The sequence below is a fragment of the Rhinoraja longicauda genome, chromosome 14 (assembly GCF_053455715.1).
Source record: "Rhinoraja longicauda isolate Sanriku21f chromosome 14, sRhiLon1.1, whole genome shotgun sequence".
Taxonomy (NCBI): domain Eukaryota; kingdom Metazoa; phylum Chordata; class Chondrichthyes; order Rajiformes; family Arhynchobatidae; genus Rhinoraja; species Rhinoraja longicauda.
The window spans coordinates 7,200,328-7,228,253 of NC_135966.1; the positions used below are offsets into that span (position 1 = coordinate 7,200,328).

The 27,926-nt window shown below is 46.2% G+C and overlaps 1 protein-coding gene across 1 annotated transcript; it reads left to right on the plus strand.

Annotated features, from left to right (window-relative positions):
• The first annotated feature begins 2,628 nt into the window (after positions 1-2,628).
• On the plus strand, positions 2,629-27,926 carry LOC144599814 (organic cation/carnitine transporter 2-like). Its single transcript, XM_078411061.1, has 10 exons — positions 2,629-3,027; positions 10,171-10,274; positions 14,951-15,105; positions 15,676-15,847; positions 17,366-17,492; positions 17,750-17,850; positions 20,530-20,744; positions 23,518-23,700; positions 26,827-26,962; positions 27,831-27,926. The coding sequence occupies exons 1-10, from the start codon at positions 2,641-2,643 to the stop codon at positions 27,904-27,906; spliced, it is 1,656 nt and encodes a 551-aa protein (XP_078267187.1). The 5' UTR covers positions 2,629-2,640; the 3' UTR covers positions 27,907-27,926.

Below are 27,926 nucleotides of genomic sequence, written 5' to 3' on the forward strand. Positions count from 1 at the left end.
GTTGGTTTTCTCTGGGTGCTCCGGTTTCCTGCCACTTAACAGATAATAGATAATAGGTGCAGGAGGAGGCCATTCGCACCCTCGAGCCAGCACCGCCATTCAATGTGATCATGGCTGAAAATTCACAATCAGTATCCCGTTCCTGCCCTCTCCCCATACCCCCGACTCCGCTATCCTTAAGATCTCTATCTCACTCTCTCTTGAAAGCATCCAGAGAATTGCCTCCACTGCCTTCTGAGGCAGAGAATTCCACAGATTTACAACTCTCTGAGTGAAAACGTTTTTCCTCATCTCCGTTCTAAATTGCCTACCCCTTTTTCTTAAACTGTGCCCCCTGGTTCTGTACTCTCCCAACATTGGGAACATGTTTCCAGCCTCTATCGTGTCCAATCCCTTAATAATCTTATATGTTTCAATAAGATCCCCCTCTCATCCTTCTAAATTCCAGTTTATATAAGCCTCGTCGCTCCAGTCTTTCAATATACGACAGTCCCGCCATTCCGGGAATTAACCTAGTGAACCTATGCTGCACTCCCTCAATAGCAAGAAGGTCTTTCCTCGAATTTGGAGACCAAAACTGCACACAATACCCCAGGTGCGGTCTCACAAGGGCCCTGTACAACTGCAGAAGGACCTCTTTGCTCCTATACTCAACTCCTCTTGTCAAAAAAGGCCAACGTGCCATTAGCTTTCTTCACTGCCTGCTGTGCCTGCATACTTACTTATCAAAGACGTGCAGGTTAGTAGGTTAATTGGCCTCTGTAAATTGTCCCGAGTGTGTTGGATAAAACGAGTGTACGGGTGATCGCTGGTCGGCACAGACCCGGCGGGCTAAAGGCCATGTTTCCATGCTGGATCTCTAAACTAAACTTTGGAAAACATAAACTTGAACATTTCCTTGATAATAATTTTAACCTTATGCTGCCAAGCAAACCAAGTGGGCCATTCAAATGCAAATGTACTCCCGTAATTTTGTTGTGCTGGACTGGTGCTGTTCCAACTGGACCACCATTTGCTGGAAAATCTGTGGTGGAACTACAATGAGTTTCATTGTTAACATATCACCTGACACTATTCTTATGAATTAATACTAATACAGAATGACAAATGTGACTGTACACGTCCGTGGAATGTGCTGAGGAGATGTCCACTAATACATTCATTCTTGATAACATTCTTTATGGGCCGCAAGGTGCCGCAGCGGTAGAGTTGCTGCCTTTTGGCGTTAGAGACCCTAGTTCCCCTGTGGAAGCTGCAGTGTGACAAAGGTTAAGATAGCTGTGCAGCACAAGGTTAAGGTAGCTATACAGCACAACGTGGGAGCTGCAGTGTGACAAAGGTTAAGATAGTTCCACAGCACAACAACCTTTAGGTATTCAATGACGCACATCGATGTTCCTGATAGGTATTCATTGAACTACCCCAACTGTTTGGGATGGTATTGCTTGACGCATACTACAAGGTTCTTTATATCGAAAATTAAATAAAGGATTAAATAGCAAGTAGTTTTAGTTGTATTAGTGTTGTTGCATTTGTATTAGTGTTTTGAAAACTTATTGTAATTGATGATAAGAAATTAGAAATTGTGCACAATCTCAAGGGTCAAAATCTGTGTAAAAATGTGACCGTTCCGAGTGGAATTTAGAGTGGAACACTAGCATTATCCTACTCACTGACGACAATTTACAATTTACAGAAGCCAATTAACCTGCCCACCTGCTGGTCTTTGGAGTGTGATGGGAGCATCCGGAGAAAACCCACGCGGTCAAAGGGAAAACGTACAAACTCCATACAACGTAGTCAGGATCGAACCCGGGTGTCTGGGGTTGGTGTCAGATGCTGTTTTATACCGAAAATAGACACAAAGTGCTGGAGTAACTCAAGGTCAGAAAAGCGAATAGGTGACGTTTCGGGTCGTCTGATGAAGGGTCTCGACACGAAACGTCACCTATTCCTTTTTTCTCCAGAGATGCTGCCTGAGCTGCTGAGTTAATCCAGCACTTTGTGTCTGTCTTGTGTGTGACCGCAGGAGGATATCAAAGTAAGACTTGTTCAACAGGCAGATATTATAGATATTATGGGGGAAATTAAACAGAGCAATCTTGTTTCAGAGATACATGGTTATCAAAGATGTCACATGATTAACCACAGACCTTGACCCAATGCACACATCTTAATGCTTTCTTCATTTAATTTAGACTTTAGACTTTAGAGATACAGCACGGAAAACAGGTCTGTTGTCACCAATATTTAACAGGGATTTGGCCCTAAGCCAATATTCCACCCCATTTCCAGTAGACTGAATAACTCGTCTACTCAGTCTGAAGAAGGGTCTCGACCCGAAAGGTCACGCATTCCCTCTCGCCGGAGATGCTGCCTGTCCCGCTGAATTACTCCAACATTTTGTGTCTATTCGGTGTAAACCAGCATCTGCAGTTCCTTCCTTCTCACTTCCACTCGAAGGTGTTGCTGTTTATCACGGATATTGTGTTTCCAGAACCTGTTGGGTTAACAGTCCAAGGTGATAAATCATCAGTGTTTTGCAACAATCCTGCTCTACAACTTCAGGTCCACCCACAATGTTGAAGCGCTCCAGGCTTCTGAAACCAAGGTTCAGTCAGCGCCGCGTCTGCAACTAACATGCGGGATTACGATGAAATAACAGCCTTCCTGGGGGAATGGGGACCGGCTCAGAAACTCATCTTCCTGCTCTTGGCTCTCAGCGTTATTCCCAACGGTTTCGCCCCTTTAATCATAATCTTCGTCGGGGATATCCCAGCGCATCGCTGCTTGATTCCCGGGAATCTCAACCTCAGCCAAGCCTGGATGAACAGAACCATCCCACTGGTGCCAGGAACCCAAGACCAGTACAGACAATGCAGTCGCTACCGCTTGGATGTGATCAGGAACCTCTCGGAGGTGTTTCCAGACCCAGATCTCCTCAACGTGTCCGAGATCGAAGAGGAGCCGTGTTTGGATGGATGGGAGTACAGTCAGGACCAGTACACCTCCACCATCGTCTCCGAGGTTTGTTTCAGACTTCCGACCTGAAACGTCCCCTGTCCGTGTTCTCCGGGGAAGCTGCCTGACCCCCTGAGTTACTCCAGCACTTTGTGTGCACTTTGTTTACTGAGTTACTCCTGCACTTTCTATTCTGGAGGATCTCAGCAGGCCGAGCAGCATCTGGGGACGGGAATGGACAGGCGACGTTTGGTGTGGGGACCTTGTGGGGAGAGAGCTGGCAGAAGGAGGTGAGGGGAAGGAGTGGGACAAGAATGGAGAGCACAAAGTGCTGGAGTAACTCAGGTGCGGAGACTGGTGAGATCAAATGAACAGATTGTGAGAATGGGTTTAAGAGAGAAAGATAGATCAGCCATAATTAAATGGCGGAGTGACTTGATGGGCCGAATGGCCTAATTCTGCTCCTATCACATGGACATGACCAGGGGAACACCATCCCCGTTTGGTCTGGGGAGAGAAGGGTCGGGGGCTGATTTGCAGGAAATGGAGGAGACACAGGTAAGGGCTCCTTCCACACCTGCCGCGTAGGTGGGCGAGGGGGGAAAGGGGAACCACTTTTCCTGAAGGAAGGGGACATCTCAGATGTCTTGGAATGGCAAGTCCCATCTCATGAGCAGATGCAACAGAGATGGAGGAACCTCTGGATTCCTAGTAAGGGGCAGGTTGGGAAGAAGTGTTGATAAAAGGTAGATGTGGGTGGCTGTGGATGTGTAGCAGAAGTGCTTGGATAGTCTGTCTCCTCAGATGGAGACAGAGAGATGAAAAAAGGAGAGACGTGGCGGACATAAGGAATTCGAGGGCAGGGGGGACATTGATGGTGATGTTGATGAAATGAACATCATGTCATTTGATGCATGGCCCTGCATGGATTCAGGAGACAAACCTAATGCACTTCTGCTGCACTTCTTCCCAACCTGCCTCTGACCAGGAATCCAGAGGAAAATGAGTTTGGGAATAATGCAGGTGTAGGAATATGTGTCTGAAGAAGTGTTTCTACCTGGAGCGTCACCTATTCCTTCATCGCCAGAGATGCTCCCTGACCCGCTGAGTTCCTGGTGCTTTTGGTGTCTTTCGGGGCAATAGTACAAGTCCAACTCCGATTTTCTGGCATCTGGTGGTGCAGTTTCCTCAGTAATACAAAAAATATCTACCCCCCCCCCCCCCCCCCCCCACGAAGTCCCCACAAAAATCTGGCGCCCAGGCCGGACGAGGCGGCCGACTTTGCCCCCCCCCCCCACCATTCCCCCACAACCCCCCCCAACACAAGGTAAGTAAGTGCCTTGTCGAGGTAAGTAAGTAAGTGCCTTGTCGAGGTAAGGACGAGTCTTCGGCAAGGAGGCTACACCTGATTTGAAACTTGTGACCTTTTTTTGACTACTGAAGAAATGGCAGGCAGGTTGGTGCAGTGTATTTCCTGCAGGATGTGGGTGGTCAGGGGTGCCGATGGAGCTTCTGGAGACTACACCTGCAGGAATTGTGTCCTGGTGCAGCTCCTGGGTGTACGTGTTGGGAACTGGAGGAGTAGCTGGATGGCCTCAGGGCCATGTGGGAAAAATAGTGCTTCCTGGACAGGACCCACAGTGAAGTTGTCACGCCTAGGATGCAGGACGAGAGAAGGTGGGTGACTGGGAAAAAAGGGAGCAAACGTGGAGAGCAGGAGACCCTGGAGGCAGTACCTAATGAAAAAAGGTACATCCTCTTGGGGGCTGTCGGGGCAGAAGGTGCTTCCAGTCCGAGCGGCAGACAGGTCGGTGGCTCCAAACCTGGCAATCAGACTCGGGCAGAGCCATTGTAGTGGATGATTCCATTGTCCGAGATGCGGACAGGAGATTCTGTGGTGGGGGGGGGGGGGGACTCGAGGATAGTCTGTTGCCTCCCTGGTTCCAGGGTTCAAGATGTCACAGACCAAATTCAGAACATCCTCGAGAGGGAAGGTGAACAGCCGGAAGTAGTTGTGCATGTGGGCACGAACGACGTCAGGAAGAAGAGGAAGGAGGTTCTGCCAGTATGTTTAGAGAGTTAAGAAGAAGACTGAAGAGCAGGACTTTGAGGTTGGTTATCTCTGGATTGCTTCCTGTACCTCGTTCTGGTGAGGGCGGGAACAGGGAGAAAGGGGATATGAATGTATGGCTGTGGGGCTGGTGCAGGGAGCAAGAATTTAGATTTATCGACCTCTGCTGGGGTAGGGGTGAGGTTACAAAAGGGAGAGGTTACACCTCAACTGGAGAGGGACCAACTCTCTGGAAGGCAAGTTTGCTAGTGCTACACGTGTGGGTTTAAACTAAATAGTGGGGGGAGGGGTTGACAAATTGGGAGTATAAAGATGGAGTTAAAGGGGTAGCGAATACAGGAGAAATTGCAAAAGACTCTCAAATTAATGGGAAGGAAAGCTCGAGAAGGGATAAGAAAGTAAGGTCAGGACCAATAGTGACCGGTGTGAGAGGGGAGATGAATACTGAGGTTAAAGTGTTGTATTTTAATGCGTGAATTATAAAAAATAAAGTGGATGAGCTTGAGGCTCAGTTAGGTATTGGCAAGTATGATGTTTTGGGAATTACAGAGACATGGCTGCAAGAGGACCAGGGCTGGGAGCTGAATATTCAGGGGTATACGACCTATCGAAAAGACATGGGTGTGCAGAGGGGAGGGTCACTCTGTTGGCAAGGAATGATATTCAGTCCCGTGCAAGGGGTGACATAGAATCAGGAGATGTAGAATCAGTATGGATAGAACTGAGGAATTGTAAGGGTAAAAAGACCCAAATGGGTGTTATCTACAGGCCCCCAAACAGTAGCCTGGATATAGGGTGCAAGTTGAATCAAGAGTTAAAATTGGCATGTCACAAATGTGGTTATGTGAGATTTGAACATGCAGGTAGACTGGGAAAATCAGGTTGGTAATGGACCCCAAGAAAGGGAGTTTGTGGAGTGCCTCTGAGATGGATTCTGAGAGCAGCTTGTACTAGAGCCTACCAGGGAGACGGCAATTCTGGATTTAGTGTTGTGTAATTAATGGGATTTGATAAGGGAATTCAAGGTAAAAGAGCCATGAGGAGGTAGTGATCATAATATGATCAGTTTTAATCTATAATTTGCGAGGGAGAAGGGAAAATCGGAAGTGTCAGTATTGCAGTTGAGCAAGGGGGACTATGGAGGCATGAGAGAGGAGCTGGCCAGAGTTGACTGGATAGAGATCCTAGCAGGGAAGATGGTGGATCAACAATGGCAGGTATTTCTGGGAATAATACAGAAGGTGCAGGATCAGTTCATTCCAAATAGGAAGAAAGATTCTAAGGGGAGTAAGAGGCGACCGTGGCAGACAAGGGAAGTCAAGGACAATATTTAAGGCAGTGGCTCTAGAAAACGTGGACACATTGGTAATCATTTTCCAATGTTCTATAGATTCATGATCTGTTCCCATGGATTGGAGGGTAGCTAATGTTATCCAACTTTTTAAGAAATGAGGGAGAGGGAAAACGGGAAATTATAGACCAGATAACCTGACATCATTGGTGGGGAAGATGCTGGAGTCAATTATAAAAGAAGAAATTGCGGAACATTTGGATAGCAGTAACAGGATCGTTCCGAGTCAGCATGGATTTACGAAGGGGAAATCATGCTTGACTAGTCTTCTGGAATTCTTTGAGGATGTAACGAGGAAAATGGACAAGGGAGAGCCAGTGGATGTACTAACCTGGACTTTCAGAAAGCCTTTGATAAGGTCCCACATAGGAGATTAGTGGGCAAGATTAGAGCACATGGTATTGGGGGTAGGGTGCTGACATGTATAGAAAATTGCTTGGCAGATAGGAAACAAAGAATAGGGATTAACGGATCCCTTTCAGAATAGCAGGCAGTGACTAGTGGGGTACCGTAAGGCTCGGTGCTGGGACTGCAGCTATTTACAATATACATTAATGACTTAGATGAAGGGATTAAAAGTAACATTAGCACATTTGCGGATGACACAAAGCTGGGTGGCAGTGTGAACTGTGAGGAGGATGCAGGGTGACTTGGACAGGTTGTGTGAGTGGGCAGATGCCTGGCAGATGCAGTTTAATGGGGATAAATGTGAGGTTATCCACTTTGGTGGTAAGAACAGGAGGGCAGATTATTATCTGAATAGTGTCAAGTTAGAAATGGGGAAGTACAAAGAGATCTGGGTATCCTTGTTCATCAGTCACTGAAAGTGAGCATGTGGGTACAGCAGGCAGTGAAGAAAGCTAATGGCATGTTGGCCTTCATGACAAGAAGAGTTGCGTATAGGAGCAAGGAGGTCCTTCTGCAGTTGTACAGGCTCCTAGTGAGACCGCACCTGGAGTACTGTGTGTACTCATGGTCTCCAAATTTGAGGAAGGACATTCTTGCTATTGAGGGAGTGCAGCGTAGGTTCACAAGGTTAATTCCTGGAATGGCGGGACTGTCGTATGTTGAAAGACTGGAGCGATTGGACTTGTATACACTGGAATTTAGAAGGATGCGAGGGGATGTTAATGAAACATATAAGATTATGAAGGGATTGGACACGCAAGAGGCAGGAAATATGTTCCCAATGTTGGGGGAGTCCAGAACGAGGGGCCACAGTTTAAGAATAAGGGATAGGCCATTTAGAACGGAGATGAGGAAAAACATTTTCAGTCAGAGTTGTAAATCTGTGGAATTCTCTGCCTCAGAAGGTAGTGGAGGCCAATTCTCTGGATGCTTTCATGAGAGAGTTAGATAGAGCTCTTAATGATAGTGGAGTCAGGGGGTATGGGGAATGGGCAGAAACGGGATACTGATTGTGAATGATCAGCCATGATCACATTGAATGGCGGTGCTAGCTCGAAGGGCAGAATGGCCTACACCTGCACTTATGTGTGTAGGAAAATAACTGCAGATGCTGGTACGAATCGAAGGTATCACAAAATGCTGGCATATTGTCTGTTGTCTATTGAATACCCATGGTTTCACTTTTGATTTAAATAAAGCGAGAGGAATCAACAGAAATGTCATTGAGGGTAAGGTTAGACTCCGTAGATGGAGGAGTGTGTTAGTTCTGGGGAACTGGTGGCCACCGATCTGGGAAGAAATGGAGAGCCCTGAGGTCTTCCCGTTCGAGATGTAGTTCCATCTTCCTGATGAAGCTTAACATCTCCATCAGGAATGTTACTAGAGGGTATTCTGAGGGATAGGATATACAAGCATTTAGACGGATTAGTCAGCATGGTTTTGTACGTGGGAGGTTGTATATCACAAATCTAATTGCGTTTTTTGAAGACGTGACCAAAAAGGTCAATGAGGGCAGAGCTGTAGATGTGTATATATAGTGAAGCATTCGACATTTAAGAAGCATTTAGACAAGTACATGGATAGGACAAGTTTGGAGGGATATAGCCCAAATGCTGGCAGGTGGGTCTAGTGTAGCTGGGACATGTTGGCCAGTGTTGGCAAGTTGGGTCGATGGGCCTGTTTCCATATTGTATCACTTGGTGACTCTATAAATATGTAAAGAGACAGGATGTCCATTGTAAAGATTGTAAAAATAATTGTTTTAAATCACCAAATGTTGCTCACATCTTTGCCTAATAAGACCATACACCGATCAGCCAAAACATTATGACCACTGACAGGCGAAGTGAACAACATTGATGATCTTGTTACAATGGCACTTGTCAAGGGGTGGGATATTAAGTCAAGTTTATTTGTCACATGCACATACACGATGTGCAGTGAAATGAAAGTGGCAATGCCTGCAGATTGTGCACAAAAAGAATTACAGTTACAGCATATAAATAAAAGTTAATACAGAGAAGACAAAATTTAGTCCCTGGAGTTATAAAAGTTAACAGTCCTGATGGCCTGTGGGAAGCAAGTGAACAGTCAGTTCTTGAAGTTGATGTGTTGGATGCAGGCGAAATGGGCAGGAGTAAAGACCTAAGCGACTTTGACAAGGGCCATATTGTTATGGCCAGACAACTGGGTCAGAGCATCTCTGAAATGGCAAGGCTCGTGGGGTGCTCCTGGTCAGCAGTGGTGAGTACCTACTGACAGTGGTCCGAGGAGAGACAAACCGGCGACAGGATGTTGGGCGCTGAAGGCTTATCGATGTGTGAGGGAGATGCATTATAATGTGGATAAATGTGAGATTATCCACTTTGGCGGCAAAAATAAGGAGGCAGATTATTATCGCAATGGTGTTAGATTAGGTAAAGGGGAGGTGCAATGAGACCTTGGTGTCCTTGTACATCAGTCATTGAAAGTAAGCGTGCAGGTACAGCAAGCAGTGAAGAAAGCTAGTGGCATATTGGCCTTCATAACGAGAGGATTTGAGTACAGGAGCAAAGAAGTCCTTCTGCAGTTGTATAGGGCCCTGGTGAGACCGCACCTGGAGTGCAGTTTTGGTCTCCTAATTTGAGGAAGGACAGCATAGGTTCACGACGTTAATCCCTGGCTTGGAGGGACTGTTGTCTGAGGAAAGATTGGAAAGACTGGGCTTGTATTCACTGGAGTTTAGAAGGATAAGAGGGGATCTTATAGAGACTTTAAAATCATAAAATGACTAGACAAGCTAGATGCAGGAAAAATGTTCCCAATGTTGGGGGAGTCCAGAATGAGGGGACACAGTCTAAGAATAAAGGGGAGGCCATTTAAAACTGAAGTGAAAGAAACTTTTTCACCCAGAGAGTTGTAAATTTGTGGAATTCTCTGCCACAGAAGGCAGTGGAGGCAAATTCACTGGATGAATTTAAAAGAGAGTTAGATAGAGTTCTAGGGGCTAGTTGACTCAATGGATATGGGGAGAAGGCAGGCAGAGGTTACTGATGGTCGATGATCAGCCATGATCACAATGAATGGTGGTGCTGGCACGAAGGGCCAAATGGCTTCCAGCACATATTTTCTATGTTTCTATGAGCACAACGAAGGCTATCCCGTCTGTTCCGAACCGATAGCAGGGCTACTGTGGCACAAGTCACAGAAAATTTCAAAGGTTATCACAGGAGGAATTTGTCACAATACACAATGCATCGCACCCTGCTGCATTTGGGGCTGCACACGGAGGACCAACAGCATATTAGGCAGGTGGACATGATGCTTTGGCTCATCAGGTCATAATGTTTTGGCTGATCGGTGTACATTTGGATCATTGGATTTTTTTTTTGCATTTCAGTGGGACTTGGAGTGTGACGATACGTGGAAAGGGCCATTTACTACATCACTGTACTTCTTCGGAGTGATGATAGGTTCTGGTGGTTCTGGGATAATATCAGACAGGTGAGCTCTCCCCTTTGTATTCGCAGATAGAGATACTGTATGTTCATCGTAAATCGCCTCCATTGTTTTTGTACCCCAAGGCAAGACAGGCTCGCAGCAGTTAGATGCTTTAGAGTTATAGAGTCATACAGTGTGGAAACCGGCCCTTGCATCCAACTTGCCCACACCGACCAACATGTCCCATCTTCACTGGTCCCACTTGCCTGTGTTTGGCCCATATCCCTCTAAACCTGTCTTTTCTATTTACGTCTAATTAGACTCCAAAAAATATTTTTTACGGCTGATTACATCAAACGTGTCACATCGGTAGAGTTGCTGCTTTACAGCACCAGAGACCCAGGTTCGATCCTGACCACGGGTGCTGTCTGTATGAAGTTTGTACGTTCTCCATGTGACTGGGTTTTCTTCAGGGGCTCCGGATTCCTCCCACACTCAAAGACCTACTGGTTTGTCAGTTAATTGGTTTCAGTAAAAATGAGCAAATTGTCCCTGGTGTGTAGGAAAGTGCTAGTGTACTGGGTGATCACTAGTCGGCGTGGACTCGGGGTACTGAAAGGCCTGTTTCCACACTGTATCTCTAAAGTCTAAACCAGAAATGCGGTCTGTGGAATGTAAACCTACATGATTTTAGGAATAGATACATCCTAAAGCCTGAAAACATTTGCACACATTCAGATAACTGCAGGGTAGTTTTAATCTCTTACTATGTGATGAACCGGCCAGGAACCATCAAATAAAATCATCCTGCTTATTTGAAGGACATATCTGACCAATTGTCCTCATTAGAATTCTCTTTAGGCAGCCTGATCCCCGATGCAGCAGCTTTGGGGTTGTTGGTGCAGATGGTGTTGAGAGCCTCAATGCTTCAATGGGGAAGGAAAACCTCAAATAAATGTAAGGTTATCCACATTTTAGCGGCAAAAACAAGGAGGCAGATTATTATCTCAATGGTGTTAGATTAGGTAAAGCGGAGGTGCACAGAGATCTGGGTGTCTTTGTGCACCAGACACTGAAGGTAAGCGTGCAGGTACAGCAGGCAGTGAAGAAAGCTAATGGCATGTTGACCTTCATAACGGGAAGATTTGAGTATCAGAGCAAAGAAGTCCTTGTGCAGTTGTATAGGGCCCTGATGAGACTACATCTGGAGTATTGTGTGCTGTTTTGGTCTCCTAATTTGAGGAAGGACATCCTTGCGATTGAGCTAGTGCAGCGTAGGTTCACAAAGTTGATCCCTGGAATGGCAGAACTGTCATATGAGAAAAGATTGGAAAGGCTGGGCTTGTATTCACTGGAGTTTAGAAGGATGAGAGGAGATGTTATAGTGACTTATAAAAGGACTGGATAAGCTAGAAGCAGGAAAAATGTTCCCAATGTTGGGGGACTCCAGAAACAAGAGACACAGTCTAAGAATAAAGGGAAGGCCATTTAAAACTGAGGTGGGAAGAAACATTTTCACCGGGAGAGTTGTGAATTTGTGGGATTCTCTGCCACAGAAGACCGTGGAGGCCAATTTACTGGATGAATTTAAAAGAGAGTTAGATAGTAATTTATTCACAAAGTGCTGGAGTAACTCAGCAGGTCGGGCAGCATCTCGGGAGAGAAGGAATGGGTGACGTTTCGGGTCGACACCCTTCTTCAGACTGATGTCAGGGGGGGCGGGACAAAGGAAGGATGTAGATGGAGACAGGAAGATAGAGGGAGATCTGGGAAGGAGGAGGGGAAGAGAGGGACAGAGGAACTATCTAAAGTTGGAGAAGTCGATGTTCATACCACTGGGCTGCAAACTGCCCAGGCGAAATATGAGGTGCTGTTCCTCCAATTTCCGGTGGGCCTCACTATGGCACTGGAGGAGGCCCATGACAGAAAGGTCAGACTGGGAATGGGAGGGGGAGTTGAAGTGCTCGGCCACCGGGAGATCAGTTTGGTTAATGCGGACCGAGCGCAGGTGTTCAGCGAAGCGATCGCCGAGCCTGTGCTTGGTTTCGCCGATGTAAATAAGTTGGCATCTAGAGCAGCGGATGCAATAGATGAGGTTGGAGGAGGTGCAGGTGAACCTTTGTCTCACCTGGAAAGACTGTTTGGGTCCTTGGATGGAGTTGAGGGGGGAGGTAAAGGGACAGGTGTTGCATCTCGTGCGGTTGCAGGGGAAAGTGCCCGGGGTTGGGGTGGTTTGGGTAGGAAGGGACGAGTGGACCAGGGAGTTGAGGAGGGAACGGTCTCTGCGAAACGCAGAGAGGGGAGGGGATGGGAAGATATGGCCAGTGGTGGGGTCCCGTAGTAGGTGACGAAAATGTTGGCGGATAATTTGTTGGATCCGCTGGCTGGTGGGGTGGAAAGTGAGAACGAGGGGGATTCTGTCCTTGTTGCGAGTGGGGGGAGGGGGAGCAAGAGCAGAGTTGTGGGATGTAGAAGAGACCCTAGTGAGAGCTTCATCAATAATGGAAGAAGGGAAGCCCCGTTTCCTGAAGAACGAGGACATCTCCGAAGCCCTAGTGTGAAACACCTCATCCCGGGCGCAGATGCGGCGTAGACGGAGGAATTGGGAGTAGGGGATAGACTTTTTGCAGGGGACTGGGTGGGAAGAAGTGTAGTCCAGATAGCTGTGTGAGTCAGTGGGTTTATAGTAAATGTCCGTCACTAGTATGTCTCCTGTGATGGAGATGGTGAGGTCCAGAAACGGGAGGGAGATGTCGGAGATAGTCCAGGTATATTTAAGGGCAGGATGGAAATTGGAGGTGAAGTGTATGAAGTCAGTGAGTTCTGCATGGGTACAAGAGGTAGCACCAATGCAGTCGTCGATGTAGCGGAGATAGAGTTCGGGGATGGGGCCGGTGTACGTCCGGAACAGGGATTGTTCGACGTACCCGACAAAGAGGCAGGCGTAGCTAGGACCCATGCGAGTGCCCATAGCTACGCCTCTGGTTTGGAGGAAGTGGGAGGAGTCAAAGGAGAAGTTGTTAAGAGTAAGAACCAGCTCTGCTAGGCGGAGGAGAGTGTTGGTAGATGGGGATTGGCTGGTTCTATGGTCGAGGAAGAAACGGAGGGCTTCGAGACCATCCTTGTGGGGAATGGAAGTGTAGAGTGACTGGACATCCATGGTAAAGATGAGGGAATGGGGGCCTGGGAACCGGAAGTTATCGAGGAGATGGAGAGCGTGTGAGGTGTCTTGGATGTAGGTGGGGAGGGATTTGACCAGGGGGGATAGGATGGAGTCGAGATAGGTGGAAATAAGTTTGGTGCGACATGAGCAGGCAGAGACAATGGGTCTGCCGGGACAGTTCTGTTTATGGATTTTGGGTAGGAGGTAGAATCGGGCCGTGCGGGGCTGGGGAACTATGAGTTTGGAGGCATTGGGGGTTAGATCGCCGGAGATGATGAGGTCAGTGATGGTGCTGCTGATAAAGGTCTGGTGTTTGTCGGTGGGGTCATGGTCCAGGGATAAGTAGGAAGAGGTGTCTGATAGTTGTCGTCTGGCCTCGGTCCGGTAGAGGTCAGCACGCCAGACTACCACAGCACCTCCCTTGTCAGCGGGTTTGATGACTAAGTCAGGGTTGTTGCGGAGTGAGTGGAGGGCTGCACGTTCAGGAGGGGAGAGGTTAGAGTTAGTCAGGGGAGTGGAGAATTTGAGACGGTTAATGTCACGCCGGCAGTTGGAGATAAACAGTTCTAGTGAGGGTAATTGGCCAACCGGGGGGGTCCAAGAGGAGGGGGTCCGTTGGAGACGGGAGAAGGGGTCATCAGTGGGGGGTGAGGAATCCTTCCCAGGGAAAAAGGCTCGGAGGCGGAAGAAGAGCTCCACGTCATGGCGGACGCAGAACTCGTTGATGTGGGGGCGGAGGGGAACAAAGGTAAGGCCTCTGCTGAGGACAGACCGTTCGGTGTCTGAAAGGGGGAGGTCAGGGGGGATGGTGAACACCCGGCAATGGTGGGGGTTGGGGTCGGATGGAGGCAGGGGGGCAGGTGGAGGTGGAGGGGATGTATGGTGAGGGGGTGGTGGGTTAACAGGGCAAAGGGGGGCATGAGGACCGATGTGGGGAGTAGTTGGGGTCGCCTGGCTAGAGGGGGAAGGGGGAGCTCCAGTGGAGAACTGGCTGTGGTTACCTGTAGTAGGGGGTGGGCAGTAGGACCCAGCTGTGCTGTGGGTTAGATAGTGGGTTAGATAGTGAGTTAGATAGAGGGGCTTATTCACAAAATGCTGGAGTAACTCAGGTCAGGCATCATCTCAGGAGAGAAGGAATGGATGGCGTTTCGGGTCGAGACCCTTCTTCAGACTGAGATGCTGTTATTTTCTCTTGAGACTCTTGAGATGCTGTTATTTTCTTACACTCGACAGAGGGGCTAGTGGTTTCAAGGGACATGGGGAGAAGGCAGGCACAGGTTACTGATTGTGGATGATCAGCCATGATCACAATGAATGACTGCGCTGGCTCGAAGGGCCAAATTGTCTTCTGCAAATTGTCCCCAGTGTGTAGGATAAAACTAATGTATGGGGATTGCTGATCGGCATGAACTCGGTGCACCGAAGGGCCTTTTTTACATGCTGTATCTCTAAACTAAATTAAACTAAATGTGTGATTTAGATTGTGTTTAAATACAGGCACATGCATATGTTTACGTGGATACATTTGTCGGTGTGCAGTGCTATATATAATTGAATGTTTTATTATGTTTTCCAGGTTTGGGAGGAAGATTGTTTTGTTTGGAACTATGGCGGTACAGGTTTTATTCAATCTTCTTCTCACATTATCACCCAGCTGGGAAATCTTCTGCCTGATTAATTTATTGAGAGGCATCGGTGAGATTTCAAACAATGTGACTGCGTTTGTGCTTGGTAAGTTTCATTCATGCCATTTCTTAGCTCGTTTTCTACATTTAATTATGTTGCGATTGCCATCAGATCTCGGAGAAAACACATGCAGTCACGGGGAGAACGTACAAACTCCGGACAGACAGCATCCGTAGTCGGGATCGAACCCGGGTCTCCGACGCTGCAAGAGCTGTAAGGCAGCAACTCTACCGCTGCGCCACCGTACCGCCCTATTTTGTAGGGCACTATCTTACTGATCAGTATGGAGAAAATGAATCCCACTGTAATTTGGTACACGTGATAAAATAAGTACCATTGAACCATTATCAAAGAGGCTAGATGTTGTCAGAGACATTCAAAAACCCTGTCACAAGAGTAAACATTAAACTTTGTTCCCTTTTATGTGCTGCTTTTTGGTGCTGTTTGATGAGTGGCCTCATTCAGGTGAAATTCTTCAAGCTTCACATGGCACGGTTTATGGTTAAGCAGGTAATTTAATGTTGCCAATTTTTAGTTGAATATAAAAGTTCCAGAATGACAGTGAATGAAAATGAACTCACAAAACCACTGAACCTTGTTCTACTCTTCTTGCAGGATCTGAACTTCTACTGAAATCCATTCGGGTTGCATTCTCCACACTTGGAATTGGCTGTTTGTATGCTGTGGGTTACATGATGCTGCCTTTTGTAGCCTATTTCTTGAGAGGATGGAGAATGTTGATATTGACCCTGAGCCTGATCAGTTTGCTGTACATTCCTTTGTGGTGGTATGTAGACCCTTCAACCTTCAACCCATCCAATCAGTAGGTAATGATGACCTTACAAAGCTGTTGTCACTGGGATTCATTATGACCAAGATAACGAAAATATGTCCACCATTTACCCATCGAAAAACCCCCTCACCTGTATCTCAGTCTGAAGAAGTGTCTTGACCCAAAACGTTACCCTTCCTTCTCACTAGAGATGCTGTCTGGCCCGCTGAGTTACTCCAACATTATGTGTCTTTGGTGTAAACCAGCATCTACAGTTCCTTCCTACACATTTCAACCTATCGCCTGCCAGTCGATAGTCTGTTGGAGAAATCAAGATTGGGGAGAGAGGTGTCAGAGATGGTGCTTTGGAGCTGTGAGGCGACATTAGCTACTCTCCTGTCCTCTGGCTACAGAAGATGCAAAGATCGTTGTTAAGGCTCAGCAATCTCCTCTTTCAATAACCTGGAATATGTCCCAGCAGAGCGGCACGGTAGTGTAGCAGTAGAGTTGTTGCCTTACAGAGCCAGAGATTTGATCCTGACTATGAGCGCTGTCTGTACGGAGTTTGTACGTTCTCCCTGAGACCGCATGGGCTTTCTCTGGGTTCTCCGGTTTCCTCCCACACTCCAAAGACGTACAGGATTCATGCAATCTCCAGGCAGACAGCACCCGAGGTCAGGACCCTACCCGGGTCTCAGGCACTGTGAGGCAGCAGCTCCACCAGCTGCGCCACTGTGCCACTCTTACTGTCCCAGGGAGCCGCGCGCGTGGCGGGAGTGTTCCGGGGAGCCGCGCGGGCTCGATCCACCCGCCGATCAACCGCACTGCCGACCGGTTCGCACTCCACTAGGCCCGACTCGCCCCACAGGCCTCCCAGGGGCCTGCAGAGAAGCCAGGCGGCGAGGCCTGTCTGGGCCGTAGGAGCCTCAGTGGCGGCGCCGATGGGAGCCTTGGCGGCGACAGCGGGAGCCTCGACGTGGGCAGCGGCGGGGGGGCCTCGGCGGTAACGGGAGCCTCGACGGTGCAGGGGACTCGGTGGCAACGGGGGCCTCGACGGCAGCGGGCGGTGCTGGGGCCTCGGCGGCAGCGGGAGCGGTCGATGAGCGTGTGGGGGAGATGGGGAAGACAATGGGGACCTGGCGTGGGGAGACTGCCGTGAGGGACGGTGGGAGAACAAAGGGGACCCGGTGTGGAGAAGGGGGGGCACTACTTTTACAATCCTGTGCCCAGGGGATAAGCCTGTGTCTGTTTGTTTGTTTGTTCGCCCGTCCTGGTTAATGCGCTGTGCACACGGCAGCCGGCCAACAGTCGCTGGACATTTTCTTTTTTTTCTCACTTTTAATTTAATGTTGATTTCAAGTTTTCGTGCACCTAGTTGTGCGTGTGTCTATTGGCAGACCAATTTCCCTCTGGGGATGAATAAAGTTTTATCGTATCATTTGGTATCGTATTGTTAAGATTATCATGGTAGTAATTTCACAAGTCCTTTGATGCTTCAATAATCCTGTTACAGAATACCTTGTTTAATTCTAGGTTTATTCCTGAATCTCCACGCTGGCTACTGTCCAAGGGAAGGGTAAAGGAAGCTGAATCAATAATTCGACTCATGGCAAAGAAAAATGGCATCACTCCACCTGCAGTACTTTTCACTGACGATGAGGTATTGGGGCAAGACCATTTATTTCATTGCTGTGTGGTTTTTCAATTATTTAATACAGAGCAACACTTTCCTCTCAATTCTTTTCATATCAAGTGAATGTGGAGAGGATGTTTCCACCAGTGGAAGAGTGAAGGATCGGAGGTCATGGCCTCAGAATTAAAGGACGTTCCTTTAAGAGGGAATTGAGAAATAATTTCTTCAGGCAAAGGGTGGTAAATCTGTGGAATTCAATGTTGAATCTTCTGTTTGTCTTCCAGCTTGAACATACACAGAATAAACAAGTAACATCTGTTCCAGTTACTCAATTGATAAAATCTCGAAATATCCTAGTCATCACAGTGATCAGCTTACTCATGTGGTAAGTATGAGATTCAAGAAGAATATTCAGACGTGTTTATTAAAAAATATCTGTGAGGAATATGTTATTTTATCGGCACAGTAGCGGAGTGATAGTGTTGATGCCTCACAGCACCAGAGTCCCGGGTTCGATCCTGACTACAGATGCTGTCTGTGCAGTGTACGTTCTTCCTGTGACTGCATGGGTTTCCTCCAGGTGCTCTGGTTTCCTCCCACATTCCAAAGAATGCCGGTTTGTCGGTTAATTGGCTTCTATAAAATTGTAAATTGTCCCTAATGTGTAGATCCAGAGCTGGAATAGCAGAACTAGTGTACAGGGGATCGTTGGTGGACAAGGACTTTTTTTTAACCAAACATAATTTAAATCCATTATTTACAAATGTGCTATTTATAATACAAAACAATACAAACAAACCCACCGCCATAATACAAAATAAAACAAATATTCTTAAATATTAAATCACGAATTCCCCATCCTTTTTAAGGATCCATCCCACCCCTCACGGTGCCCAACGGTCCCAGAATTCCCACATGGCAACTGTGATAGAGTAGTTCCTTTCTATTACCACCCGGACCTGTTCGTAACCCCGGAAAAGGGGCAGGCAGCCGGCTCAGGCAGAGCCCTCTTCCACCTGGCGCCATGACTCACGGATGGCCAGCTTGGCCAGGCCTCGGAGCAAACCAACCAGGACATCTTCGGCCCTACCATCTCTCCTACGCACAGGGTGTCCAAAGATGAGGATGGTGGGTGTGAAGTGCAGCCAGAAGGCAAGGAGCAGCCCTTTTAGATATTGGAACAGGGGCTGCAACCTCACACACTCTATGTACTCGTGGAACACAGGTTCTTCCAGCCCGCAAATGTGGCAGACGCCTGGCGAGTCTGTGAACCGCGAGAGAAACAGGTTGCAAGAGATGCCTCGGTGCAGTAACCTCCACCCCGGGCCCCCGATGTAGAGGGGCAGAATCCCTGCGTAGAGGGATCCCCATTGGGGGGCTCAAAAAGGACTTGGTGGGCTGAAGGGCCTGTTTCCATGCTGTATCTCTAAACTGGTATCTCAAATTTCACTGTACCTTAATTGGTACATGTGACAATAAACTGACCTTGAAACCCTTGAAACTAAACTAAAGTAATCTCTACATATTTTCCACTGACCGGATTTTAATTATTTAGTTTAATTTAGAAATACAGCATGGAAACAGGCCCTTCCGCCCACCAAATCCATGCTGACCATCAATCACCAATTTCTCATCCACTCCCTACATACTGGGGGCAGTTTGAGGCCAATTAACCTACAAACCATATTCTGTGCGGGGACCTTTGATGTTGTGATGTATATCAATAACCTGGATGTAAATGTAGACGGGTTGGTGAGTAATTTTACCGATGACACCAAAATTGGAGAAGTTGCAGACAGTGAGGAATGATGTCAGAGATATAATGGATATAGATCATCTGCAGAAATTGGAAGAGCAATGGCAGTTGGAGTTTAACCACGAGAGACTGCAAAGTGGTGCATTTTGTGAGGTTGAGAGAAAGACAAAAGTATACAATTAATGACAAGACCCCTAATAACATTCATATACAGAGGGATCCTGGAGTCTGTTCATAGCTCAGTGTAGATGGCAGCACAAGTGGACAGGGTGGTAAAGATGGCGAATGGTATGCTTGCCTTCATTGTGAGGGACTTTGAGTGTAAGAGTCAGGAAGTCATGATACAGCTCTATAGGACTTTGGTTGGGCCACATTTGGAGTATTGCGTACAGTTCTGGTCGCCCCATTGCAGGAAACGTGGAGGCTTTGGAGGTTTCCAGAATGCTGCCTGGAGTCGAGGGTTTCAGCTAGAGGGAGAGGTTGGATAGATTTACTTTGTTTTGTCTGCAACGTTGGAGGTTAAGGGGAGACTTGATGGAAGTATATAAAATTATGTGAGGTATAGAAAGGGTAGACAGTCAGAACCTTTTTTCCAGGATGGAAATGTCCAACACTAGAGGGCACAGCTACAAGGTGAGAGGGAGAAGATTTAATGGGGATGTGTCAGGTGAGTTTTTTCCACAGAGAGCAGTGGGGGCCTGGAACGCATTGCCTGGGGTGGTGGTGGAGGCAGATACGATAGTGGTGTTTAAGAGGCTTTTAGATAGGCACATGGAAGTGCAGGGAATAAAAGGACATGGATCACACACAGTAGGTGAGATCAGTTTATCTTGGCATCACATTCAGCACAAACATTGTGGGCTGAAGGGCCTGTTCCTGTGCTGTACTGTTCTATGTTAAAACAAGGCTGCAAAGGCTACACATGTTCAGGTTCTACAAACGACATTAAATCAAATGGAAGAACAAATCCAAGAAAAGAGACCAAAGATAGACACAAAGAGCTGAAATAACTCAGCGGGTCAGACAGCATCTCTGGAGAAAAGGAATAGGTGACGATTCAGGATGAGACTGTTCCTCAGACTGAGAGTCAGGGGAAGGGGAAACGAGAGATATATATATACGGTGATATAGAGACAAATGAATGAAAGATATGCAAAAAAGTAACGATGATAAAGGAAACATTGTTGGCTGTGGGTGAGGTGAAAATGAGTTACAGGCAATGAGACTCAACAAGACAACAAAAACAGGTTGGGTGAACAATAATAACAAAACAGTTTGACAAGAAGTATTTTGCCTTTTATTTTGCAGGATGATTATAGCAATTGGATACTATGGTCTGTCTCTGAACGTCCCCAATCTCAATGGCAATGACTATCTGAATTGTTTCCTCTTTGGTGCCATTGAGATTCCGGCCAATATCGCAGCCTGGCTTCTCCTCCGGAGATTTCCACGCAGACTCAGCCATTCAGGCATTCTTGTTCTGAGTGGAGGTGTTCTGCTCTTCATGAACCTCATACCATCAAGTAAATTTTACACTGATTCTACAGTGATCCTAGTGTGACAACCGCGAACAAGCCTTTAGACATCAGACTGCACTTGACTTTAGAGATACAGCATGGAAACAGGTCCCATGGCCCACCGAGTCCGTGCCAACCAGAAATCACTCCATGCACTAACACTCTCTTACACACTAGGGACAATTTAGTTTTCTAAAAGCCTATAAACCTGTACGTCTTTGGAGTGTGGGAGGAAACCAGAGCATCCAGAGAAAACTCACACGGTCACAAGGAGGACTGCCACATTATTTCTTTCCTGTACAGATTTATGGGCTCAATACCACCTCCACGATACCAACATGATACAGTGTCTGAAGGAGGGTCCTGACCTGAAATGTCACCTATCCATATTCTCCAAAGATCCTGCCTGACCCGCTGAGTTACTCCAGCACATTGTGTATTTTTATGGTACAGTATTTGGTGGCTTATTAGTATTAACGATAGACACAAAGTGCAAGAGTAACTCAGTGGGTCAGGCAGCATCTCAGGAGAACATAATATTTCAGTTTTGTTTAGGTTAGTTCAGTTTAGTTTTGTTTAGTTCAGTTCAGTTTTGACAAACAGTGCAGAAATCGGCTTTTGGCCCACTGAGGCTGTGCGAACCAGTAATCCTCGCACATTAACACTATCCTACACAAATTAGTGACCATTTTACCAAGTCAATGAACCTACAAACCTATATGTCTCCTCTGGGAGGAAACCGGAGCTCCCAGAGAACACCCCACACAGGCCACAGGGAGAACGTACAAACTACATACAGACAGCACCCATGGCCAGGATTGAATCCGGGTCTCTGGCGCTGTAAGGCAGCAACTCTACCGCTACACCACTGTGCCACTGTGCATTTATCAAAGCAATGAATAGTCTGAGCTACCAAATGAACAAGCTTCATTGAATGGCCAACCATCTCTTACACCAGAGTGTCAAAAATCACATCAGAAGGCCCTGTCAGTTCGTAAAGATGAAATACACTGCATGATTGGAGCTAACATGTACATGCAACCGGAGCAGGCAAGATAACGCCCAACCCAGGCGATTATTAGCGTGCTAACCACAGAAGCAGATCTACAATCACATATTCCACTCGCTCCACACTCTTAAATCTCTACTCCTACAGCAACATTTCTTACATTAACTATGATCTCCTTAAACTCCTCCACATTATTCCCTTATCATGTATCTACACACTGTAAATGGCTCGATTGTAATCATGTATTGTCTTTCCACTGACTGGGTAGCACACAACAAAAGCTTTTCACTACATCTATTGACAATAAACTGAACCGAACTGAACTGACTGGGGAAAACTAAGCTTTGTGTTAAGTTTGTGACAGATCCACACAGCTTGCGAAAGACGAAATTACGGAGCATTGGGATAGTAGTAACAGGATTGTTCCGAGTTAGCATGGATTTACAAAGGGGAAATCATGCTTGACTAATCTTCTGGAATTCTTTGAGGATGTAACCAGGAAAATTGACAGGGGAGAGCCGGTGGATGTGGTGTACCTTGACTTTCAGAAAGCATTTGAAAAGGTTCCACATAGGAGATTAGTGGGCAAAGTTAGAGCACATGGTATTGGAGGTAGTGTACTGACATGGATAGAAAATTGGTTGACAGACAGAAAGCAAAGAGTGGGGATAAATGGGTCCCTTTTAGAATGGCAGGCAGTAACTAGTGGGGTACCGCAAGGCTCGGTGCTGGGACCGCAACTAATTACAATATACATTAATGACTTGGATGAAGGGATTAAAAGTACCATTAGCAAATTTGCAGATGATATAAAGCTGGGTGGTAGTGTGAACTGTGAGGAAGATGTTATGAGGTTGCAGGGTGACTTGGACAGGTTGTGTGAGTGGGCGGATGCATGGCAGATGCAGTTTAATGTGGATAAGTGTGAGGTTATCCACTTTGGTGGTAAGAATAGGAAGGCAGAGTATTATCTGAATGGTGTCAAGTTAGGAACAGGGGACGTACAACGAGATCTGGGTGTCCTAGTGCATCAGTCACTGAAAGGAAGCATGCAGGTACAGCAGGCAGTGAAGAAAGCCAATGGAATTTTGGCCTTCATAACAAGAGGAATTGAGTATAGGAGCAAAGAGGTCCTTCTGCAGTTGTACAGGGCCCTAGTGAGACTGCACCTGGAGTACTGTGTGCAGTTTTGGTCTGCAAATTTGAGGAAGGATATTCTTGCTATTGAGGGCGTGCAGCGTTGGTTTACTAGGTTAATTCCCGGAATGGCGGGACTGTCATATGTTGAAAGACTGGAGCGACTAGGCTTGTATACACTGGAATTTAGAAGGATGAGAGGAGATCTTATCGAAACGTATAAGATTATTAAGGGGTTGGACACGTTAGAGGCAGGAAACATGTTCCCAATGTTGGGGGAGTCCAGAACAAGGGGCCACAGTTTAAGAATAAGGGGTAGGCCATTTAGAACTGAGATGAGGAAAAACTTTTTCAGTCAGAGAGTTGTGAATCTGTGGAATTCTCTGCCTCAGAAGGCAGTAGAGGCCAATTCTCTGAATGCATTCAAGAGAGAGCTGGATAGAGCTCTTAAGGATAGTGGAGTCAGGGGGTATGGGGAGAAGGCAGGAATGGGGTACTGATTGAGAATGATCAGCCATGATCACATTGAATGGCGGTGCTGGCTCGAAGGGCCGAATGGCCTCCTCCTGCACCTATTGTCTATTGCCAGTTGCAGACCGACAGCATTAATACAGCTCTTCCTGTTTTTTCTAGATCTTTCAATACTTTCTACAGTGCTGGTGTTAATTGGAAAACTGGGAAACACATGTGCTTATACCATGGTTTATGTCTACACCTCCGAACTGTATCCAACCCCGATGAGAAACACAGGTGTTGGAGTGAGTTCAGTGGCTTCGAGAATTGGCAGCATTATTTCTCCTTACATTGTTTTACTTGGTAAGCCAACAATGACACCTCTTGAATTTATTTTTTAAATACAGAGATACAGCATGGAAACAGACACTTCGGCCGACCGAGTCCGCACTGAACAGCGATACCTATACACTAACACTATCCTACACACACTAGGAACAATTTACAATTTTACCTAAGCCAATTAACCAACAAACCTTTACGTCTTTGGAGTGTGGGAGCAAATCAAATATCTCAGAGAGGACCCTCGCAGGTCACAGTGAAAACATACAAACTCCATACAGATAGCACCCTAGTCACGATCTAACCCGGGTCTGTGGTGCTGTAAGGCAGCAACTCTACCGCTGCTGCCACCGTGTCGCACTATTCTTGTAGAATATAAGAATTTTTGACACTATCCCAACATAGGTCACAGGTTGATAAGGTAGTAAAGAAAGCTGAGTTCTCTAACTTCAAGTAACCCTTGCTTTCCCTCTCTCTATGTCCCTCCCCACACTAGTTCTCTGACTAGTTTCACTGTCTTGAATAATTTTATTGATTGTACGCCTCCTTGTCACCTTGCCCTCAGTAAGCAATGAACCATTCTACATTTCCTTATCATCGTCTGCTTTGACCTGTCATTTTCACACATTACCCTTCCATATCTCTGTGTCTCCCTCTCCCCTGACTCTCAGTCTGAAGAAGGGTCTTGACTCGAAATGTCACCCATTCCTTCTCTACGGAGATGCTGCCAGTCCCACTGAGTTACTGCAACATTTTGTGTCTATCTTCGGTGTAAACCAACATCTGCAGTTCCTTCCTACACATGAAGCTTTTGGTTCATTGGTCTTCATCAGTCACGATACTGAGTGTAGATGTTGGGATGTTATGTTACAGTTGTACGAGACATTGTGACGCTTTATTTGGAGTATTGTGTGCAGTTTTGGTCACCCTCTTATAGGAAGAATGTTACTAAGCTGGAAAGAGTGCAATGAAGATTTACGAGCATGTTGCCTGAACATTAGGGCCAGAGCTATTAGGAAAGATTGTGCAGGCTAGGACGTTATTCCTTGGAGCACAGGAGGCTGAGGGGTGATCTTATAGACGTGTATAGTTATTTGTTTTGCATGCTATGCAATCAAATCAGCTAAACCATACATACATACATGCATACATATATACATACATACATACTACAGGCAGGCTCGAACGCAGGCTCGGCGATCTCTTCGCTCAACACCTGCGCTCAGTCTGCATTAACCAATCTGACCCAAACAGTCTTTGCAGGTGAGACAGAGGTTCATCTGCACCTCCTCCAACCTCATCTATTGCATCCGCTGCTCCAGATGTTAACTTATTTACATTGGCGAAACCAAACGCAGGCTCGGCGATCGCTTCGCACAACAGCTGCGCTCGTTCCGCATTAACCAATCTGATCTCCTGGTGGCTGAGCACTTCAGCTCCCCCTCCCATTCCCAGCCTGACCTTTCTGTCATGGGCCTCCTCTAGAGCCAAAGTGAGTCCCACTGGAAATTGGAGGAACAGCACCTCATATTTTGCCTGGGCAGCTTGCAGCCCAGTGGTATGAACATTGACTTATCCAACTTTAGATAGTTCCTCTGTCCCTCTCTTCCCCTCCCCCTTCCCAGATCTCCCACTGTATTCCTGTCTCCACCAATATCCTTCCTTTGTCCCGCCCCCCTGACATCAGTCTGAAGTAGGGTCTCGACCCGAAACGTCGCCCATTCCTTCTCTCCTGAGATGCTGCCGGACCTGCTGAGTTACTCCAGCATTTTATGAATAAATACATACTACACACAATCAGTTCAAACTCAAGTACAAGAGATAAAGCAAAGGGAAAGATACAGTATGCAAAATATAATCCTCAGCCTCATAGCGATCGGTTCCTTACACAAAGTCCAATGTCCTCAATTGGAAACAGGTGAATGGGACAGTACCCTAGGTTATGAAATATATAATTGTTAGTGGTGATGTGAGCTGTTGAAACTATTTTGGAGTTGAAATATGCAATGATATTTGTTCGTATCTCAGTACTTGAGTATGTATTAAAGGAGGGGGTGACAGATTCTGAATACATACTCCCACATTATTTGAAATTAAGAGCTAGAAGAAGGCAATGATGCATTTGATTAACATAATGAAAGCAAAACAACCCATATCAGTTTGTCAATGTCCTAGCCAACTGCAATAGTGAAGTAAGAAAGATTTAGTCTTTAATTTCCCAGTAATAATTTCCCAATTATCCCGTAATATTGGGTGGTGTTATATTGTGCTCATGAAAATTACAATGTAACAAATAAATTCTAGTCCAGTTTTGGAGCAAATGGAAAGGCCGTGCGGAGTTGGTGTTCAAAGTAACGGACGATTTATTAAAACTGAAGCACACCAGGAGACCAGTCAAGGCTGATCCCTGAGCACAACTTCAGTACAGCTTTTATATTCTCAGCTGAACAGATTACACAGAAACTTGGTTAACAGCAAAACTAGGTCTTGATTACAGAATGGAAGTTACAGAAAGGCTTAATGAGGTAACAAACTAGGTCTTAATTACAAATTAAAATGATTATCCACAAGTCTAACTTAGTTGACAGTCGATCCAATTTTCTGTTACAACGATGGGTGCCCGCTATAATATCATTCATGAAGTTCTGGAACCTTGGGTATCCTCACTGCTGCATTCCATGTCTCTACTTTTAGGCTTTGTCTACGGTTCCCTGTCACCAAATTAGCACAATCCACATCCCTATTTACTAGTTATTAGCCCTCACTAATCTTTCCCCTGCAACATACAGTCTCAAGCAGATGATCAATCATGTATTGTCTTTACCATGTCTTGTTTTAATCATGTATTGTCTTTCCGCTGACTGGTTCGTACGCAACAAAAGCTTTTCACTGTACCTCGATACACGTGACGATAAACTAAACTCAAACTCAAAAAATGTTTCCCATCTTCTCACCAAGAAGGGATATCACTGTAACCAGCTCAGGAACAATGAAAATAACCTACACCTGAAATTGGAAATGACTTGAATATACATTTTGTGAAGTACATTTGATTTCACATTGGCGTCTGTTGCATGAAATACTTTGGCTTTTTATATCGATTCGTTGATTTTCACTTCTAGGTAAATGTATGCTTTCTTTTCACAGGTATTTATCAAGGGAACCTGCCGTTTATTGTGATGGGGATGTTGATGGTGTTCACAGCAATAGTGGTTTTGTTTCTGCCAGAAACATTCAATATTCCTCTTCCAGACACCATTGACCAAATGCAAAAATTTAAATGGTAAGTCAACGAGGTCATTTTCATTCTCTCCCTTTCTGAAAAGAAACTTCTGCCCTAAATGACAGTTGCTGTGGTGTAGTGTCTCAAGTTTGTTTATGGGAGGACTGAATTCCAGGTTGACATACTGGACTAGTTCCATTTGCGTTTGGCCCATAGTCCTCAAACTCCTCCTATCCTATCTGTAATGTATCTGCTTTCATCAGTTTTGAATGTTATAACAGATGAGGCAGGTACTATCACAGCGTTTAAGAAACATTTGGACAGGTACATGGAAAGTGTGGAAACAGGCCCTTTGGCTCAACTTGCCCACATCAACCAACATGTCCCATCTACATTAGCCCCACCTACCTGCATTTGGCCCATGTCCCTCTAAATCTGTCTTATCCAAGTTCCGAAGACAGACACAAAATCTGAAGTAACTCAGTGGGTCAGGCATCATCTCTGGAGAAAAGGAATAGTTGACGTTTTGTGTCAAGACACTTTTTCAGACTTCTTCAGGAACGGCAGGTTTCCAAGCTGTATGACACTATGACTATCTCTGACTATTCCTAAACAACATAGAAAACATAGAAACCAGAGCGTCTCATTATTTGCCTGTTTAACTTTTTTTAGTTATTTGATTGTATAATTCTCTCAAGTAATGCACAGGGTGGTTTGGCAAAAACCTGCATGCAGCGACCCCACATGCTTGCAATCGGTCTCACAACAAATGCATTGTTGCAAACACACAGCCCATGATGATAAACTCTGGAACTGACTTTGTTGAATTAAAACTAAAGTGACTTGAAATAAATGATACATTTGGACAGTTACAAGAAAGATTTTAGGTATATGCCCATGGTTCATGACTTTTTTTGTTCAAATACAGGTGCAAAGGTTCTCACTCCGATTCAACTCAAGCCAGAGTAAACAATGTGGTGATTTTCAAAGAGGAAATGCTTTGAGCACAGATCTTCACCAGCAG

Excerpts from the sequence above, each read along its gene's own strand:
- LOC144599814 (XM_078411061.1), top strand. The coding sequence starts at position 2,641 with ATGCGGGATTACGATGAAATAACAGCCTTCCTGGGGGAATGGGGACCG. Across the intron at positions 3,028-10,170 it reads CCTCCACCATCGTCTCCGAG|TGGGACTTGGAGTGTGACGA; the intron begins GTTTGTTTCAGA and ends TTTGCATTTCAG. Across the intron at positions 15,848-17,365 it reads CTGTACATTCCTTTGTGGTG|GTTTATTCCTGAATCTCCAC; the intron begins GTATGTAGACCC and ends GTTTAATTCTAG.